This window comes from Trachurus trachurus, assembly GCF_905171665.1.
Source record: "Trachurus trachurus genome assembly, chromosome: 23".
Classification (NCBI taxonomy): Eukaryota; Metazoa; Chordata; class Actinopteri; order Carangiformes; family Carangidae; genus Trachurus; species Trachurus trachurus.
This window is the reverse complement of record NC_139912.1, coordinates 2,308,201-2,328,731: the sequence shown is the minus strand read 5'-3', so window position 1 is coordinate 2,328,731 and position 20,531 is coordinate 2,308,201. Positions and strand designations below refer to the sequence as shown.

Sequence of the window (20,531 nt, the reverse complement as noted above, 5' to 3'; positions counted from 1 at the left end):
GCTCCCGCTCCGGCGTTTGATCTCCACATCCGCCACACGGACGAGACGTCGATCAGCGCCATGTGGAGCCACGCCCCCTCTGGGTCACGTGACGACTACTTCCTGACCATCGCCCACGGTAACCGTTAACATCAGACTTGATTAAAGGTGAAGAGGCGGCTGCTGCTGCTGCTGCTGGACGATGGTCAGGTGTTGATTCCCGTGTCCCTGTCTGTGTCTGTTTCTAGACAACGTCACCGTGGATACGAGGGAGGTGGAGCCCAACATGAGGGAGTGCACCTTTAACGTCCTCGAGCCCGGGAGACGCTACACCATCACCGTGACGACCAGGAGCGGGAAGCTGAACACGTCTGTGTCCGTGGAGGGGAGGACAGGTGTGTAGGCCTACACTGCAAAAATATTTGTCTCATTTCTAGTCAAAACTAAACTCTTTTCACTTAAAATAAGACTCATCACCTAAAAATTAACTTGTTTTGAGATAATTTTCATTTATTTCAAACAAATTTTCACGTGAAATAAGTAGAAAAATCTGCCAGTGAAAGTAAGTTTTTTGTGCTTGTAATAAGAAAGAAAAACTTGCTCCACTATCAGATTTTTCTACTTATTTCAAGTGAAAATCTGCTTGAAAGAAGTAAAAAGTGTCTAAAAACAAGCTACTTTTTAATGTGATGAGACTTATTTTAAGTAGAATTAGATTAGTTTTGACTAGAAATAAGACAAATATTCTTGGTAAGATATTGAGTTTTTGCAGTGTAGAGCAGAAGTCTCTACGGTTACCTGGCTGCAACGATCTAATTCTACTTAAAATAAGACTCATCACATTAAAAGCAGCTTGTTTTTAGACACTTTTTACTTCTTTCAAGCAGATTTTCACTTGAAATAAGTAGAAAAATCTGATAGTGGAGCGAGTTTTTACTTCTTATTACAAGCACAAAAAAAACTTGCTCCACTATCAGATTTTTCTACTTATTTCAAGTGAAAATCTGCTTGAAAGAAGTAAAAAGTGTCTAAAAACAAGCTACTTTTAATGTGATGAGTCTTATTTTAACTATAATGAGATTTGTTTTGACTAGAAATAAGACAAATATTCTTGGTAAGATTTTGAGTTTTTTCAGTGTAGGTGTTTATAGGACAGAAATCAATATATTTATAAAGTTTATGGTCAATTGATTATTAATAATAATCGTGTGTGTGTGTGTGTGTGTGTGTGTTTCAGTTCCCATGGCGCTGCAGACCATCAGTCTGAGGAGCGCAGGCGTCGACAGCCTCAAAGCATCATGGGAAAAACCACCAGGAGACGTGGACTCGTACACACTGACTCTGCTGCGAGACAGGTGTGTGTGTGTGTGTTTATTGTGTGTTACATGAAACTCTGATGTGTAGTTGTTGTTTAGATGTAACTGAACCTCCTCTTCCTCTTCTTCCTCATCTTCCTCTTCATCCTCTTTTTCCTTCTCTTCCTCTTCTTCCTCTTTCTCCTCCTCTTTCTCTTTTTCCTCCTTTCTTCCTCCTCTTCCTCCTCCTCCTCCTCCTCTTCTTCCTTCTCCTCCTCTTCTTCTTCTTCCTCCTCCTCCTCTTCTTATTTCTCTTCCTCCACTTCCTCCTCCTCCTCCTTTCTCTTTTTCCTCCTCCTCCCCCTCCTCCTCCTCCTCCTCCCCCCCTCCTCCTCCTCTTCCTCCTCCTCCTCCTCTTCTCCCTCCTCCTCCTCCTCCTCCTCCTCCTCCTCCTTCTCCTCTTCTTCCTTCTCCTCCTCTTCTTCTTCTTCCTCCTCCTCCTCTTCTTATTTCTCTTCCTCCACTTCCTCCTCCTCCTCCTTTCTCTTTTTCCTCCTCCTCCCCCTCCTCCTCCTCCTCCTCCCCCCCTCCTCCTCCTCCTCCTCCTCCTCCTCCTCCTCTTCTCCCTCCTCCTCCTCCTCCTCCTCTTCTCCCTCCTCCTCCTCCTCCTCCTCCTCCTCCTCCTCCTCCTCCTCCTCCTCCCTCCTCCTCCTCCTCAGTGTCGTGGTCCAGAACCTCAGTCTTCCAGTCGGTTCCTCCTCTCTGCTCCTCTCTGCTCTGACGCCCGGCGCCCTCTACAGGCTGCAGGCCGTCGCCGTCAGCGGGCGGCTGAGGTCGAAGGTCACGGACCTCAAGGGACAGACAGGTGAGACGACCTCAGTCTGAGCTGCTGACTGGGAATTAATGTTTACTTTATGAAAGTTAACAAAATAATTCTGTACTGAATTAAAGCAGAAGTGAGTGATCCGGTCGTTTTCGCTAATGCTGCGTTCCAGGCAGGCTTTTGAAACCGTAAATTACAGCTTCAAGTCACAACTTACGACTTTGTAGCGTTCCAGGCAACCCACTCGTGTTTTTCCGACCTGTTTTACCGGTGAAAGTCACTATAACGGCCACTCGTAACTTCCGACCGGTGAACTCGTACCAGATCGAACTGGTACCACTTCACGGTCGGAAAAATACGAGTTTCCTTGAACGCACCATAACAGTCCTCGTCGCTACGTCACCACATTCACGGCGTTCCTTGGCTGCACACACAGCCCTGCATGCCGTTCTCTCTCCTCATTGGATAAAACTTGTAGGATACGATAAATGTTTTCTCTTCGGCTCAGAGCAGAGCAGAGGGACTGAGAGACCCGTGTTTCAGACCAAACACTCTATGTAAGTGATTGCTGTCGGAAGATATAACTATTTAAGACTTATATTAACACAAATATATCACTCACTTCTGCTTTAAGCTTTTAATAATTTCACCAGAAAATTTCCTGGAAAAACAAAAGTTAAATTGTCATAATTACAGAGAATTTAAAGCTCAACAGATATTACTTCATTTATTTCAGAAATGTTTTAATGTGTAAATGTAAATGTTTAGTTTAGTTTACTTTAAGTTTATTTCGGACATGTTAAAAGAAATAAAACATAATACAGAAATGGACAGACATAACAAATAAAAACTTTGCAAAGACAACATATCAACAAAAAAATAAAATAAAATAAAATAAATAGAAAATAAAGATAATTAGATTATTATTTTTTTTTTTCATATTCGAAAAGGAGTGGGAAGAAGTAAAACTTATTTACTCCCACCCCTTATTCATAAATTATCTATCAAGTTATCTAGTCATTATAATGTAATTTTCTAATAATAATAATAACAACAGTTAACTTAAGTTTTTTGATATTTCTTCAGCATTATACTGTATAAATATCTTCTTTAGTCTAATTTATGAAAATACTTGCACTTCAAATTAGAAAAAGAGCCGTTCATCAGTTTTGATTCATTTTACTTTACAGTTTTATTCACTGTGACGACTGAAATATCAAAGTTTGCCCTCGAACATTTCATGGTTATAGTTTCAATATTTCTTGTAAATCGTCCAAATTTTACTTCATTTTCCTTTTATTTTCTAATTCAACAGTTAACTTAAGTTTTTCTTTATATTTCTTCAGCATTATATTAATACAGTATACTTTTTTCTAATTTTTGAAAATACTTGCACTTCAAATGAGAAAAAGAGCCGTTCATCAGTTTTGATTCGTTTGCCCTCGTGTGGGTTTTGAGGGGGAAAAAAAAAAAGCATCGACAAAAACATTACGCTTTGTTTTCACTGGTTACTACAAGACATAATAATAACACACACAAACACACACACACACACAGGGAGTTATATAAGCGTGTTTGATTGCCGGTCAGTTGGGCTTTTATTGTGTAGTAGAGACAATACGACCACTTCCCTTCAAACACATTCTGCTGCTGCTGCTGAACAGGAAGAACTCACTGACCTCAGAACAGAAGTATGAACCGTTCACACTCTGACTCCATCTTTGTTATATTCACGATTTAATCAAGAGTCTGTTAATAGAAAATAATCTGTATAAATATAATATAAAATGTTATTTACGTCTCATTAAACAATCAGAAACTTAGATTTATAATTATTAAACAGTTATTATTTTGTTAAACTGCTCTGAGGTCAAGAAGGAGATTGTTTTGGGACATTTAGTTTATTTTCTGAACCTTTATACATTTATATGAGAACAGTGTGTGTGTGTTAGTGTGTGTGTGTGTGTGTTTCTGTGTGATAACATCAGAGAGTCTTGAGAACAATAGCTGAAATACCAGAAGGAAAGTTTGGAATGTTCCAGACACACAAAAGACGCCCTCAAAGGCCACACACACACACACACACACACACACACACACACACACACACACACACACACACACACACACACACACACACACACACACACACACACACACACGCACACACACGCACACACACACACACACACACACACCTTCCTGCTCATTGTGTGAATGTCCCGGTTATTTTCAGACAGATTCTTGTGAGTGTGTAGCAGGTTCAGGACAGATTAAGCCCCGCCTCCCTTTCTCCTCAGGTGACCTCCTATTGGTCGATACATGACATTTACATTTAAATATGGACTCACTTCGTATCAGCTCAGTGTACGATACCGTTTGTCCCGGTGGACACTTATGGTACTGCAACAATGACAAAAAAACAAAACAAACATTTCTCACAGAGACGGATATAAAAGACATGATGGATAGATAGATAGATAGATAGATAGATAGATAGATAGATAGATAGATAGATAGAACAATAGATAGATAGATAGATAGATAGATAGATAGATAGATAGATAGATAGATAGATAGATAGATAGATAGACAGACAGACAGACAGACAGACAGACAGACAGACAGACAGACAGACAGACAGACAGACAGACAGACAGACAGACAGACAGACAGACAGACAGATAGATAGATAGATAGATAGATAGATAGACAGACAGATAGATAGATAGATAGATAGATAGATAGATAGATAGATAGATAGATAGATAGATAGATAGATAGATAGACTTTATTGATCCCAAGCTGGGAAAAACACAAAGAATAAAAATAACAACCTGTAGCAATATAAAATGTAATATAAAAAATATATATACAACAAATAGGCAGTGTTGATTGTAGTGCAAAATAATGTAAGGTGCAGAAAATACATTATAAAGTACCTGGTGACTGCAGGTTATGACCAGAATTTTTATAATATGTTTTTTGTACAGAGTGATGGTATAATGTGGCAGGAACAATTTCCTATATCTGTTTTGCAATCCACCATAAAACAATAATTTAAAAAAGGTATATACTGTATATAGCTATATTAAACCAAGTGGAGATTGGAGATTAAAACTGAACAAGTATTAAAAGAACGTTTATCATCCCAGTGTGTTTATTTTGCATGAAGTGGTCAGATTTAAAACTCATTCACTGAGTTACAATTTTTCATCGATTTGCAGTAAATATATTATATTATGTAAATAATATATAAATAATATAATATAATGAATAAGATACATGAAAAAAGACAAACTTACGGTTGGGACTTCCTTCTGCAGAGTAAAATTTGTTACACTTTGCTTATAATAGTTCATTATTGTTTATAAATGTATTTCTCAATAATGACAAAAATCCTCTACATCAACCACTTCCTTTCTTTTCTTTCCAGACCCAGCATCCGTCTCCGAGGTAACCGTTGCTAACGGCGGCCGGTCGAACGCGCTGCAGGTGTCATGGCGGCCGGCGGCGGGCGTGGTGACCAGCTACATGGTCCGTCTTCAGCACCGCGGCGACACCGTCCACGCCTTCGCCATGTCCCCGTCCTCGCCGCCCGAGTGCTCCTTCAGCTCGCTGGTCGCCGGGCGGCTGTACTCCGTCGTCATAGTGACAAGGAGCGGCGACCTGGAGAACGCCACCACGGTTCAAGCACGAACACGTACGGAGGGATACGTCCTTTTCATGTTTATACACACTGCAAAAACTCAAAATCTTTCCAAGAATATTTGTCTTATTTCTTGTCAAAATGTCTCATTTCTAGTCAAAACTAAACTCTTTCCACTTAAAATAAGACTCATCGCCTAAAAATGAACTTGTTTTTAGATCATTTTCACTTGTTTCAAACTAATTTTCAATTGAAATTTTTTGTGCTTGTAATAAGAAACTTGCTCCACTATTAGATTTGTCTACTCATTTCAAGTGAAAATCTGCTTTAAAGAAGTAAAAAACAAGCTACTTTTTATGTGATGAGTCTTATTCTAAGTAGAACTAGAAAAAGCATTTCCAAGAATGGAAATGGTGTGACTGCTGAAAGCAGCTGAACGCTGTTGCAGAATTAGCAAATAGCGCAAGCAGTGATCACCATACAAATGTTTGACCAAGGTCGGAATCGAACCCACAACCTCATGGTCAGTAGACTTCCACTCTTCCTCTAGGCCACAGTGCACACACAGTTGCAGAGACTGTTGTCTGTTAATGATCTGCACTCTCACTCTGAAGTTAACGACCCCAAAGCTGCACCTGTTGGAAACACTGTCAACATCAAGAAAGCTTGAGAGTCAAGCTTGAATGACTTAGAATGAAAATTTCTGTGAATTTCAGGCTGAGAGCAGCAGTTTCAACATGAAGCAAGTTATCAGAAGTCAACAGAGGACGACTGCGAAAATAATTCACTATAATTGTTGTTGAGGCAAGATTTGAACCAGCAACCTTCAGGTCTTCAGACCAGCAAGCTAACCACTAGGCTACAGACAGAGACAGTATGTGAGGGGCAAAGAAAACCTTTGATAAGAGGATCACTAGCTTCTACTTAAAAAAAAAAAGTAAGGAAAGTGCAGAAATGAGCCACAACAAGTAAGTAGAGGACTCTTTTGTGAAAATAGTGCAAGCAGTGATGACCATACAAATGGTTGACCAAGGTAGGAATCGAACCCACAATCTCATGGTCAGAAGACTTTGACTTTGCCTCTAGGCCACATTGTATACACTGTTGCAAAGACTGTTGTCTGTTGATGAGCTGCACTCTGTCTCACTCTGAAGTTAACGACCCCAAAGCTGCACCTGTTGGAAACACACTGTGTCAACACCAAGAAAGCTTGAGAGTCAAGCTTGAATGAAGCAAGTTATCAGAAGTCAACAGAGGACGACTGGGAAAATAATTCACTATAATTGTTATTGAGGCAAGATTTAAACCAGTAACCTTCAGGTCTCCAGCTCAGCAAGCTAACCACTAGGCTACAGGTAGAGACAGTATGTGAGGGGCAAAGAAAACCTTTAATAAGAGGATCACTGGCTCCTGCTTAAAAAAAAAGGTAAGGAAAGTGCAGAAATTAGCCACACCAAGAGTGGCAGTAGCAATTAATGCCTCTCTTAATGAACACCTGTAACCAATTGAGGGTGGGGGAGGGGAGCAGAATTCAACATCACATAACAAGATTGCTCAGCTTGGATTCGAACTAGTGACCTTGGGGTTGGCAAGCGGCCACCTTACCAACTGGACTACAGACAGAGTTGTGGAGAAGAGAGGTTGAAGAAGATTTGAAGAGTTTCAAGACTGTTCCAATGCATTCTCTATGGGGAAAGAGAAATAGTTGAATATTGCAAAAAGTATGAATAGTTGAAAAGAGAAAAGTAATAGCACACCTGTCCCGAAAAGGCTGAACATTTTGATGTGAGAATTGTTGAAATAGCACAAAGTATGAAGGACTAGTTAAATGCCGAAGAAAATGGCCGAACAGAAGAACAATAGTGTGACTGCTTCCAGCAGTCACACTAATTAGATTTGTTTTGACTAGAAATAAGAAAAATATTCTTGGTAAGATTTTGAGTTTTTGCAGTGCATGTTTCATTTTATAGTTTTTATTTATTTTTTAATTTTTTTAATTTAAATGTTTTCTGTTTGTTTCCAGAACCTGCCACCGTGGAAAACCCAACAGCTGTTCACTCAGGGAGAGACAACCAGCTCAAGGTAACCACTCAGGGGTTCAGGCGTACGTAGTATTAGGGCCACATTGAGAAACATTCTTTTCACAGACTTCGAGAATAAAGTCATAATTTTACGAGATAAAAAGTCATAATATTAGCTGAATAAAGTTTTAAAATAAATTGTATAAGAAAAATATAAAGCTCCAGGTTACCCGTGACCCTAGTGCAGGATATGCGGTATAGAAAATGAATGAATGTATAAGAAAAAGTTGTACATTTACGGGAAAAAAAGTGGTAATTGTACCAATAAGTGCCGTGGATACGTTGCTGTTCTGGTCCTTTCTGCAGAATAAATGTGTTTTCTTGCATATTAAAACTGTAAGTATCTCCTTGTTTGTGAAACCTTGTACACCAGTACAACTTCACAAAAGGCTAATTTTAACAACTTTCCTCCTCTAAAACAACATTCTGTCAAAATATTATGACTTCATTCTGGTAAAACAAGCCTCGTGGCTCTTCGTACAGAGAGGAAAAAAGCCTGGTGTCTGTTAACTCTGCATTTTGTCTTTATTCTGATTGCGGAAATCAACAAATTCATCAAAGTAAAAGTGTTCCCCAAAATAAAACTTATAAAATAGACAATAACTTGTAATACAGTACAGTTAGATACAATAAAAGAAAAAAGGTTAACTCATGGCTTGGGGTCTTTCTTGTAAATTATATTCTTTAAATTAAAAAGTTTTAGGGCATTTTTATTAGCTTGGTGCTTTTATTTTGACGGAAAGGCCCCTAAACGGCCCCAGACTACGTCAAACTATGACTCAGCTCGGTTTTGGGACAAAAATACTGAAAATATTGACAACAATAATCAATCAGTTTGAGTTATTTCTGCTAATAAATGAACATTTAGCTTTAAAACGAACTCCTCCCCCTCAGTGTGTTGTGTTACAGCCGTGTTGTTGTCGTTGTGTCGTGGTGCGTTCAGGTGTTCTGGCGTCACGCAGCGGGAGACCTGGACCGCTACGTGGTTCTGATCAGCTACAACCACAGCGTCCTGCAGAACCGCACCGTCTCCACCGGACACAGCGAGTGCGTCCTCTCGTCCCTGTCGCCGGGGAGACGCTACACCGTCACCGTGGAAACCTGGAGCGGAGGCTACGTCAGCAGCGTCTCCACGGACGGACGCACCTGTGAGTGACGGACTGTGGTGTGACAGGCGTTGTGTTGTGTTGTGTTGTGTGTTGGAGGATTTAGTCTCTTTACACTACAGGCCTTGATGCCCAGTCCTGATTGGTTGCCTACATTTATCACACTATAAATTGTGCAAGCGTTGCATCGATGCTACGCTCGGTTTAGCATCGACGCTATGCTCAGCTTAGGCAAGGCAAGTTTATTTGTATAGCACATTTCCGCAACAAGATAACTCAAGATGCTTTACATATTAGCAAAATAAGAACATAAAAAGCAAACATTATTTAGAAACAGACAAGAGAAAGAATTCAAACAGATATAAAAAGAAGTAAAACAGAATATACATTCATTTAGGACAACAGAAAGCTTAGCGTCTCTGTTCCTTTACTAGTACGTGATTGTCATAAAGGCACCGTTTAAGGACCCTCGGAAAGCAGAAAATCTCAAGATTCAGATGCCGTTGACAGCTCGTCTCCATCATAAACGGTTCAGAAGTTATTTAATGTTGTGCTCGTCTTTAGAGGGTTAAAAGTTGCATGTCAACTTTAATCATGCCTTTTCTCAATTATCTGGACGATGAAACTTTGGGAGATTGTTTTTGAATGTCATTTCTTTGAAATTATCTTTTTGGATTTTTAAAAATTGGTTTTCCACGTTATCAGCTGATTATCAAAGAAAAGAACGTTGCGACTTCTGATTGATTTTGCCAGAGCGAAACATAGTGACGTACAGTACGACACGCATTGCCCGGAAAGATCCGATCTGTCTGTTCAGACTGCAGATGTGTTGGCAGATATCTGATTTGTATCTGATTTATTTCCACATATAACATGCATCTTTTCCTGTTTACACGTTCATGTTACAGATCCGATCTCGGCCACTTCATGGGGGGAAAAAAATCAGAATTGGGCCACTTGAACCATAGCGTACACTGCAAAAACTCAAAATCTTATGAAGAATATCTGTCTTATTTCTAGTCAAAGTGTAATTTCTTGTCAAAACAAATCTAATTATACTTAAAAATAAGACTCATCACATAAAAGTAGCTCGTTTTTAGACAAATTTAACTTCTTTCAAGCATATTTTCACTTGAAATAAGCAGAAAAAAAAAGTTTTTCTCTCTTATTACGAGCACAAAAAACTTGCTTTCACTGGCAGATTTTTATTTCAAGTGAATTGAATTTGTTTGAAACAAGTGAAATTATTTAAAAACAAGTTCATTTTTAGATGATGAGTCTTATTTTAAGTGGAAAGAGTTTAGTTTTGACTAGAAATGAGACATTTTGACAAGAAAAAGGACAAATATTCTTGGAAAGATTTTGAGTTTTTGCAGTGTATAGACAGCCTTTGGAGTCAGAGTCTTCTTTTTTTTCCGTCCTCAGTGCCGGCAGCTGTGGGGAACCTGTCGCTAGGCAACGCAGGGACAGGTGATCTGACGGTCACCTGGAGCCCCGCCCCCGGAGACGTGGACCACTATGAGGTAAGATGAGTATTAAATAGAGGCTGTGTAGTGTCTGTGGAGGCTGCAGGGGCTGTGGAGGCTGCAGGGTTGTGACATCACGCTGGCTCACCTGTCTCCTAGGTGACGGTGCTCTACAACGACACGCGGGTTTTCCCTCCGGTCATCGTGGACAGCGAGGTGCGTCGGTACCGGCTCGCCTCCCTGACCGCCGGACGCCAGTACACCATCATGGTGTCCACGTTCAGCGGACCCAACCAGATGCCGGCGCTCATCAAGGCGCGGACAGGTAGGAGCGTCGTCCACCGCAGTTAACTCATTGAGTGCCGCGCTCCTTTCCAAAGTTTTAGTCAAGTGTACCGGCAATTTAGACCATTTTTGACAATTTTTGTAGAGCTACAGTGTATTCTATATTATTGCCACCAACACATATGTGGCTCATTTATTTAACCTTTATTTAACCAGGCAGAATCAATTAAGAACAAGTTCACTGCAAAAACTCAAAATTTTTCCAAGAATATTTGTCTTATTTCTTGTCAAAATGTCTCATTTCTAGTGAAAACTAAACTCTTTTCACTTCAAATAAGACTCATCACCTAAAAACAAACTTGTTTTTAGATAATTTTCATTTGTTTCAAACGTATTTTCACTTAAAATAAGTAGAAAAATCTGCCAATGAATCTGCCATTTTTGTGCTTGAAAGAAGACTTGCTCCACTATCAGATTGTTATACTTATTTCAAGTGAAAATATGCTTCAAAGAAGTAAAACAAGTCCAAAAACAAGCTACTATTTAATGTGATGAGTCTTATTTTACGTATGATGAGATTTGTTTTGACTAGAAATAAGACAAATATTCTTGGTAAGATTTTGAATTTTTGCAGTGTTCTTATTTACAATGATGGCCTGACAAGAGGCATACGCTTCTTGAGGGGAGGGGGAGGGGGGCTGTGAGCAAATATGCACAACTATACAAACATTCAGCAGAAAACAAGGCATAAAAGTTAATAACAAGGATATTTAAGCCTAAAAAGACAAGATTTTTACAAGCATATAAGAGTAAATAGCCAAGGTTTTTACAGACATTACAGGATTCTTTAGAGAGCCTAAAAGTTGAGAGAGGGTAAGGAACAGGGTTGTCAGTAAGGATTATTTACAAACGTAGAAACACTAAAAGACAGAGTTAGTTTCAGTAATTAGTACCAACAGTGTGTCACAGAAAGTGGCCTAGGCCAACGGCGGCAGGTATGGGCATTCAACAAGCAGAAAACTGAGGAAAAGGGTTAAATACTTAAATAGTTAAATAGTAGGGAAGCAGCTGCAAGAATCTGTAAAAAGGTGCGCCACTAAACGCATGGGAACGAAAAACGAGAAATTACATGGTTGGCACTCAATGTCAATGAGTTAATAAATAGGCTACTGTTCAAACCGGTCCGAACCGGTTCTGACGAGTCCGGTTCTGTTCCTGTTCCAGTCCCCAGTCCCGTTGGTAACCTGCACCTGGCTCCGCCCCTCGGGCAGGCGGACGCCGTCGGGGCGCTGAGGGTCACCTGGACCCGCGGGGACGGAGACCTCGACATGTACATCGTGTCCCTGTCGACCACGGTGAGACAATCAATCAATCAATCAATCAATCAATCAATCAATCAATCAATCAATCAATCAATCAATCAATCAATCAATCAATCAATCAATCAATCAATCAATCAATCAATCAATCAATCAATCAGTTGAGCTAGAAATCTCCACTTACAGACACCAAACCTTCCAGTTTGATCCCTTTCTATATTCTGAAGGTTTTTACAGAGGGGATTGTTGATATATCATTCACAGCCTCATTTATACAACATTTTATTACTAAAAACAGGGAGACATTAGACTTTTTTTTAGGGCTGGTGACAGTATTTTCTCATTTACAGAGTGATAAAAAGAGATATCCAAAATCCTCCTCTGTAAAAACTTCTCTAATATGTCAACAAAATAAAAAAAAATCAAGAATTTTGAAAGTAGCTTTATCCATTGTTCAGATTTCTGTTCTGGAGATTTATGCAAATACTGTAAGCGCATATTCAATTAGATATTGCCTCATTTACATATTTAAACATAAAATTTGACTAAACTTGTAATACAAAAAATATTTGTCTTAATGTGAGTGATGAACTTGGGAAGTTCTAAATTTTTACCCTATTCACCTGTTGTGTCTCGATCAAACTCTATTTGTTTCGCACTTTTCTTGAAGTTCAGAATGAGATGAAATAACAAAAAAAAAGAAATACAGTATTTTTAAAAAGCCGTTGTTATGGCTTTTTAAAAGTACTGTATTTCTTTTTTTGTTTTTTAGATTTCAACAGGAAATCTCTAACTGTTTTAAACGTAGACTTCAAATTATTTATAAATAGGGATGTGCGATATTGGAATTTTTGCCGATATTCGATATCCTACTTTTATTGTGATGCCCCAATGGATCCCTTACATTAATTAATTAATTAATTAATTAATTAATTAATTAATTTTAGTTTTTTTTGTTTAAACAGACAGACAGATGCTACTTATTTTTTTTTACAAAATCAAGACCTTATGTTATTGGTTTTTCATTATTGGCAGAAAAACGGATGATATGGACAGATATTAGAGTTTAATGCTGATATCGGGCCGATATTATTGGATATCCCTAATTATGAAGAAAATATACAAACACAGAAAATGAAAGTTTGAATTCAGATCAATAAAATATATTAAAGCAGATATCAGCTTCACGGCCGTTTCGGCTAATGCTGCGTTCAAGGCAGGCTTTTGAAACCGTAAGTTACAGCTTCAAGTCACAACTACGACTTGGTAGCGTTCCAGGTAACCCGTAGCTCGTGTTTTTACCATCCTGTTGTCTGTGAAAGTTCCCTATAACGGCCACTCGTAACTTCTGACCCGTGAACTCGTACCAGATCGAACTGGTATGACTTCACAGGAAGGAAAAACACAAAGTACGAGTTTCTTTGAACGCACCATGAGTTAGCAGCCCCCGCCCTTGTCAGGCATCAATTGGTCCTCGTGCTACGTCACCACATTCACGCGCATCCCTTGGCTGCACACACAGCCCTTCATGCCGTTCTCTCTCCTCATTGGATAACACTTGTATCCCACAAGGAAAATTTTCTCCTCGGGTTACAGCAGAGCAGAGTGACGGAGAGACTCGTGTTTAGGCTGAAATACTTCATGTAAGTGATTGCTGACGGAAAATAGGACTATTTAGGACTTATATTAACAAAAACATTCCACTGATATCTGCTTTAAGACTTCAAAGTTAATGAATAAAATGGATGAAATATAGAAAAAGAAAAAAACGTAACAAACCTTTTCACTTCCTGTCTCCAGGACGGCGTCGTCATGGAGACTCGTCCGGTCCCCGAACACGTCACCTCTCTGGACTTCCGGGATCTGACGCCGGGCCGCGCCTACACCGTCACCATCCAATCAAAGAGCGGCGATCTGATCAACCAGAACGCCGCCACAGCTCGAACAGGTGAGGCGGCGGAGTAAAGTCAGGTCGTCATGGTGATATTTATCATCATTACACTGCAAAAACTCAAAATCTTACCAAGAATATTTGTCTTATTTCTAGTCAAAACAAATCTAATTCTACTTAAAATAAGACTCATCACATTAATAAGTAGCTTGTTTTTAGACACTTTTTACTTCTTTCAAGCAGATTTTCACTTAAAATAAGTAGAAAAATCTGACAGTGGAGCAAGTTTTAATAAAATGCATGTAAATGCATGGATTTGTTTTTTCTTTCAATGAAAATCTGTAAAACGCACACCAGCTTTTAACAGTGGATATCACACAAATTGACATCCGTGTTAAAAGCCAGCGTTCATAGATCCATGCGTTTACCGCAACTATGACAACGACTGAAAACCATGGAAACGTAAACGTACAATTCCACCAAACCGGCAAAACCAGCTTCCAGTTTTGACTGTAGATGACATCGAAAATTTGTGGATAGCCTACTTCAAATAAAACTCATCACATTTAAAAAGTAGCTTGTTTTTAGACACTTTTTGCTTCTTTCAAGCAGATTTTCACTTGAAATAAGTAGAAAAATCTGATAGTGGAGCAAGTTTTTCTTTCTTATAACAAGCACAAAAAACTTGCTTTCACTGGCAGATTTTTCTACTTATTTCAATTGAAAATTAGTTTGAAACAAGTGAAAATGATCTAAAAACAAGTTATTTTTTTATTTTAAGTGGAAAGAGTTTAGTTTTGACTAGAAATGAGACATTTTGACAAGAAATAAGACAAATATTCTTGGAAATATTTTGAGTTTTTGCAGTGTACATCAGTGCTAATGTGTGTGTGTGTGTGTGTGTGTGTGTGTGTGTGTGTGTTGTAGCTCCGGCCAGCGTGACGGCGCTGCAGGCCGACAACGACCACACCACCCACAGCCTGGCGGTCAGCTGGGAGCGGCCGGCCGGCGAGTACGACGGCTACCGGCTGCAGCTGCTGGACGAGGCCGGCGCCGTCGTCGTGGACAACCGCTCGGTGGCGGCGCGGAGCCGCGGCGAGCGGCTGGACGGGCTGACGTCGGGGAAACGGTACCGCGTCAGGCTGGTGACGCTGAGCGGAGGAGTCCCGTCGGCCGAGGCCACGGCGGACGGACAGACACGTGAGTCACCGCGACCTTAAAGGACAATTCCGGGCGAATTCAACTCAGGCTGTATGTTCCTAACATTGTAGGTCTAAAAGAAGGAATCTGAAGGTTTTCAGTTTAATTGCTCCTGTTTTGCGCGATAGTTGTGTCTGTCCCCGCATCGCCACGGCAGCGATGAATGGGAGCGGATTGAAGTTCTGCTGCTTAGGCTGTTTCCATCCCTCAAAGCCACACTGCAAAAACTCACAATCTTTCCAAGAATATTTGTCTTATTTCTTGTCAAAATGTCTCATTTCTAGTCAAAACTAAACTCTTTCCACTTAAAATAAGACTCATCACCTAAAAATTAACTTATTTTTAGATCATTTTCACTTAAATTCACAATAAATAGAAAAATCTGCCAGTGAAAGTAAGTTTTTTGTGCTTGTAATAAGGAAGAAAAACTTGATACACTGTCAGATTTTTCTACTTATTTCAAGTGAAAATATGCTTCAAAGAAGTAAAATGTGTCTAAAAACAAGTTAATATTTTTATGTGATGAGTTTGATTTTAAAGCAGAAGTGAGTGATATATTTGTGTTAATATAAGTCTTAAATAGTTATATCTTCCGACAGCAATCACTTACATAGAGTGTTTGGACTGAAACACGGGTCTCTCAGTCACTCTGCTCTGCTCTGAGCCGAAGAGAAAACATTTATCGTATCCTACAGTTTTTATCCAATGAGGAGAGAGAACGGCATGAAGGGCTGTGTGTGCAGCCAAGGAACGCCGTGAATGTGGTGACGTAGCGACGAGGACTGTTATGGTGCGTTCAAGAAAACTTGTATTTTTCCGACCGTGAAGTGGTACCAGTTCGATCTGGTTCGAGTTCACCGGTCGGAAGTTACGAGTGGCCGTTATAGTGACTTTCACCGGTAAAACAGGTCGGAAAAACACAAGTGGGTTGCCTGGAACGCTACAAAGTCGTAAGTTGTGACTTGAAGCTGTAATTTACGATTTCAAAAGCCTGCCTGGAACGCAGCATTAGCGAAAACGACCGGATCACTCACTTCTGCTTTAAGTATAATGAGATTAGTTTTGACTAGAAATTACATTTTGACTAGAAATAAGACAAATATTCTTGGTAAGATATTTGAGTTTTTGCAGTGCACAGACAGCGTCAGAAGGCGACTCAAACATGCACCCAGAAGTTTATTTACTTCAACAAGCCGACATGTTTGTAAAACTAGATCTAATTCAAAGTCTGGCGGAGTCGAGACCCAAGTTGCCGTGCTCGGTGTGTTCAGGTGCAGTGGGAAGCTCCCGTTTGTGTCATAAACACAGGAATATCAACTCTTGACTTGCTTCAAGTAAAAAAAACTTCTCGGGGCATGTTTGAGTCGCCATCTGACGCTGTCTGTGGAAAAAAATGTACACATGAAGCAAGTCAAGAGTTGATATTCCTGTGTTTATGACACAAACGGGAGCTTCCCACTGCACCTGAACACACCGAGCGTCAACTTGGGTCTCGCGCGAGACTCCGGGAGACTTTGAATTAGATCTAGTTTTACAAACATGTCGGCTTGCTTGAAGTAAATAAACTTCTGGGTGCATGTTTGAGTCTCCATCTGACGCTGTCTGTGGCTTTGAGGGATGGAAACAGCCTAAGCAGCAGAACTTCAATCCGCTCCCATTCATCGTTGCCGTGGCGACGCGGGGACAGACACAACTACCGCAAAACAGGAGCAATTAAACTGAAAATCTTCAGATTCCTTCTTTTAGACCTAAAATGTTAGGAAAATACAGCCCAGAGTTGAATTCGCCTGGAATTGTCCTTTAACAAGCTCGTTAATCTGAGTTAGTTTGACCTCTGACTCTAAGCTCCGCCCCCTCCTCCTCTGGTCCAGGTCCGGCCGCCGTCAGTAATCTAACGGTCACCGCGGTCAACACCTCCTCCCTCTCCTTCTCCTGGCATCCCTCCGACGGCCACGTTGAGAGCTACGAACTGTCGCTCTACCTCGTCGCCGAGGCAACAGCCAATCAGAGGGTGGAGCATCACAAGGTGGGCGGAGCTTTTTTGAGATTTTGGGCTATTTCTCCTAAATTAGTCTGACCCATGTCATGTCAGGTGTCATTGTAAAGCTCTCTCTCTCCTGAACAATGATTTAGGCTCCAAAAATGGTCATTTCTTCTATATCAGCAACAAATCATAAAATAACGATTGACAATAACAATCTATATAATTTTACAGTACAAGTCTTTAAAGGCAGAGCTTTTTGTCAGACTCTGAGCTAGAAATCTCCACTTCAGCAGCACTTACAGACACCAAACCTTCCAGTTTGATCCCTTTCTATATTCTGAAGGTTTTTACAGAGGGAATTGTTAATATATCATTCACAGCCTCATTTATACAACATTGTATTACTAAAAACAACATTACATTTTGTTTTAGGGCTGGTGACAGTATTTTCTCATTTACAGAGTGATAAAAAGAGATATACAAAATCCTCCTCTGTGAAAACTTAAGACTCTAATATGTCAACAAAATAAAACAAGAATTTAGAAAATGGCTTTACCCATTGTTCAGATTTCTGTTCTGGAAATACTATATGCAAATTAGCACATATTTAATTAGATATTGCCTCATTTACATATTTAAACATAAAATTTGACAAAACTTTTAATACAAAAAATATTTGTCTTAATGTAAGTGATAAACTTGGGAAGTTTCATGGTGATATCTGTTAGTTTACATTTTTACCCTATTCACCTTTAAGTGTCTCACCTTAAAAGTGAACCACAGCTGCGGTGCGTTCAGGCTCTAGGTGACCTTCTGCTGTAATACTGTGTGGTGCGTTCAGGTGTTGTTTTGTTTCTTGACCCTGATGTGATGATACCTCTGCTCTGTGGTGCGTTCAGGCTCTGGGTGACCCGGTGGACCTGCAGAAGGTCGGCTCGGCCGTGGACAGCTGTGTGTTCTCCGGCCTCACAGCAGGAAGTCTGTACCGGCTGCAGGTGGTGAGCTGGAGCCGAGACATGAGCAGCGACTCCTCCGTCCTCGCCAGGACCGGTCAGTGAACGCATCATCATCATCATCATTGAAATTTCACTCATTATCTCCTCCCCCTCATGTGGACTAAGGGCTGGGAGAAGTTTCAGAGTCCTCCGTGGCTTCTCTGAGTTACAGGGGGTCTCGGCGTAGCAGTGCATGTCCATATAACGGTTGCAAATGGATACCAACTGTCTTCGTAACAAAAAGACACACCAAAAAACATCCAAATGCTGCTCGTATGTAATGTCCGTCTTGTATTGAAGCCCCGAAATGCGAAATTGTCCTGAAAAAAACTAAATAAGTCTATATTTCAAGCTTGTTTGTAGTGGAAGCTCCTCTTCCCGGTTCGTTAAAGGGACAATTTCGCATTTCGGGGCTTCAATACTCGGTCTCGGCGTAGCAGTGCATGTCCATATGACGGTTGCAAATGGATACCAACTGTCTTCGTAACAAAAAGACACACCAAAAAACATCCAAATACCTCCATAGAGCGAGATTTGGACGGACCAGGAAGAGGAGCTTCCGCTGCAAACAAGCTTGAAATATAAACTTATTTCATTTTTTTCGGAACAATTTCTCATGTCGGGGCTTCAATACAAGACGGACATTACATACGAGCAGCATGGAGGTATTTGGATGTTTTTTGGTGTGTCTTTTTGTTACGAAGACAGTTGGTATCCATTTGCAACCGTTATATGGACATGCACTGCTACGCCGAGACCCCCTGTAACTCAGAGAAGCCACGGAGGACTCTGAAACTTCTCCCAGCCCTTAGTCCACATGAGGGGGAGTAGTAGATAATGAGTGAAATTTCAATTTTGGGTGAACTATCCCTTTAATGTGATCAGTAGCTATACAGATGGTTTATAGTTAATCTCATGTTATCTTGTCTCGTCCTTCAGTCCCATCTCCAGTCTCCTCGCTCCAGGTGCTGAGCGCCGGTCGGACGGACAGACTGACGGTCAGCTGGCAGCAGGGGGGGGGCAGCTGCAGCAGCTACCAGGTAAACACGTGTGTGTGTGTGTGTGTGTGTGTGTGTGTGTGTGTGTGTGTGTGTGTGTGTGTGTGTGTGTGTGTGTGTGTTGTTGTGTAGTCATTAGCAACAAAAAGAACATGATATTGGCTCGCAGCTCGGATCTGAAACCGGAGCCAGCAGCAGCGAGACGTTCAAGTGTTTTTTCCCGCAGTTGGAACACCGGGTGTCGACTTCCTGCGTGAGTTATGAGCAGTTTGAGTTTCCAGTTTACAAGTGTCGAGTGAAGGAGGTTAAACTGAAAACGATTCATTATTCTCCTGAAATACGTCAATAAAAAGACGTTTTTCCTTTTTTTTATTGAACTAAATGAACTACTGCATCGTGACAGAAGTAGAAATTAGAGATAACAGGTAACTCTTGGTAGCGTATTTTCAAACAAACGTCTAAATTGACCGTTACATTTCCAGGGTTTCCAGCTGTTAAATCGACTTTTTCCCTCTTTAAAAAGTTTGTATTCTGAAAACAAACAAAAGAAACAAAACCAAACAAAGAAAAGAAAAGAGAAGAGAAGAGAAGAGAAGAAAAGAAATGAAACAAAACAAAGAAAAGAGAAGAGAAGAAAAGAACAGAAAAGAAAAGAAAAGACATGAAACAAAATAAAGAGAAGAAAAGAAAAGAAACAAATCAAAGAAAAGAGAAGAAACAAATCAAAGAAAATAAATAAAACAAAGAAAAGAGAAGAAAGGGAAAAAAAACAAAGAAAAGAAATAAAACAAAACAAAGAAAAGAGAAGAAATAAAACAAAGAAAGGAGAAGAAAAGAGAGGAAAGGAAAAGAAAACAAAGAAAAGAGAAGAAAAGAAATAAAACAAAACAAAGAAAAGAAAATAAATAAAACAAAGAAAAGAGAGGAAAGGAAAGGAAAAGAAAACAAAGAAAAGAAATAAAACAAAACAAAGAAAAGAGAAGAAAAGAAATAAAACAAAACAAAGAAAAGAAATAAAACAAAGAAAAGAGAGGAAAGGAAAAGAAAACAAAGAAAAGAAATAAAACAAAACAAAGAAAAGAAATAAAACAAAACAAAGAAAAGAAATAAAACAAAGAAAAGAGAGGAAAGGAAAAGAAAACAAAGAAAAGAAATAAAACAAAACTAAGAAAAGAGAAGAAATAAAAGAAATCGTCAGCTAACGTTGTGTTTCCGTGTGATTCCAGGTTTTACTCTACGATGTTTCCGGGTCGACTCTGGGAGCTCAGACTTTGGGGGCGGAGCATCAGAGTCACGTGTTCCCAGGTCTGGCTCCTGGTAGGCTGTACCGCGCTGAGGTCATCACTCACAGCGGGGAGCTGACCAATAGCGTCTCAGCTTTTGGACGCACAGGTAAGCCAATCAAAATAACTTATTTTTTCGTGGGTAATTTAATAAACTTAAAGGGATACGACCGCCAA

The 20,531-nt window shown here is 40.0% G+C and overlaps 1 protein-coding gene across 1 annotated transcript in view; it reads left to right on the top strand.

Annotated features, from left to right (window-relative positions):
* Positions 1 to 20,531, top strand: part of ptprb (protein tyrosine phosphatase receptor type b) — a 61,114-nt gene that overhangs the window by 15,465 nt on the left and 25,118 nt on the right. The window contains exons 7-22 of the mRNA XM_083999492.1: positions 2 to 118; positions 228 to 374; positions 1,217 to 1,334; positions 1,994 to 2,139; positions 5,534 to 5,800; positions 7,770 to 7,828; positions 8,771 to 8,975; positions 10,359 to 10,456; positions 10,559 to 10,724; positions 11,909 to 12,039; positions 13,804 to 13,951; positions 14,822 to 15,094; positions 16,966 to 17,120; positions 17,978 to 18,128; positions 19,013 to 19,113; positions 20,298 to 20,463. Of these exons, the coding sequence (XP_083855618.1) occupies positions 2 to 118; positions 228 to 374; positions 1,217 to 1,334; positions 1,994 to 2,139; positions 5,534 to 5,800; positions 7,770 to 7,828; positions 8,771 to 8,975; positions 10,359 to 10,456; positions 10,559 to 10,724; positions 11,909 to 12,039; positions 13,804 to 13,951; positions 14,822 to 15,094; positions 16,966 to 17,120; positions 17,978 to 18,128; positions 19,013 to 19,113; positions 20,298 to 20,463 (2,448 nt within the window). The remainder of the gene's footprint in view (position 1; positions 119 to 227; positions 375 to 1,216; positions 1,335 to 1,993; positions 2,140 to 5,533; positions 5,801 to 7,769; positions 7,829 to 8,770; positions 8,976 to 10,358; positions 10,457 to 10,558; positions 10,725 to 11,908; positions 12,040 to 13,803; positions 13,952 to 14,821; positions 15,095 to 16,965; positions 17,121 to 17,977; positions 18,129 to 19,012; positions 19,114 to 20,297; positions 20,464 to 20,531) is intronic.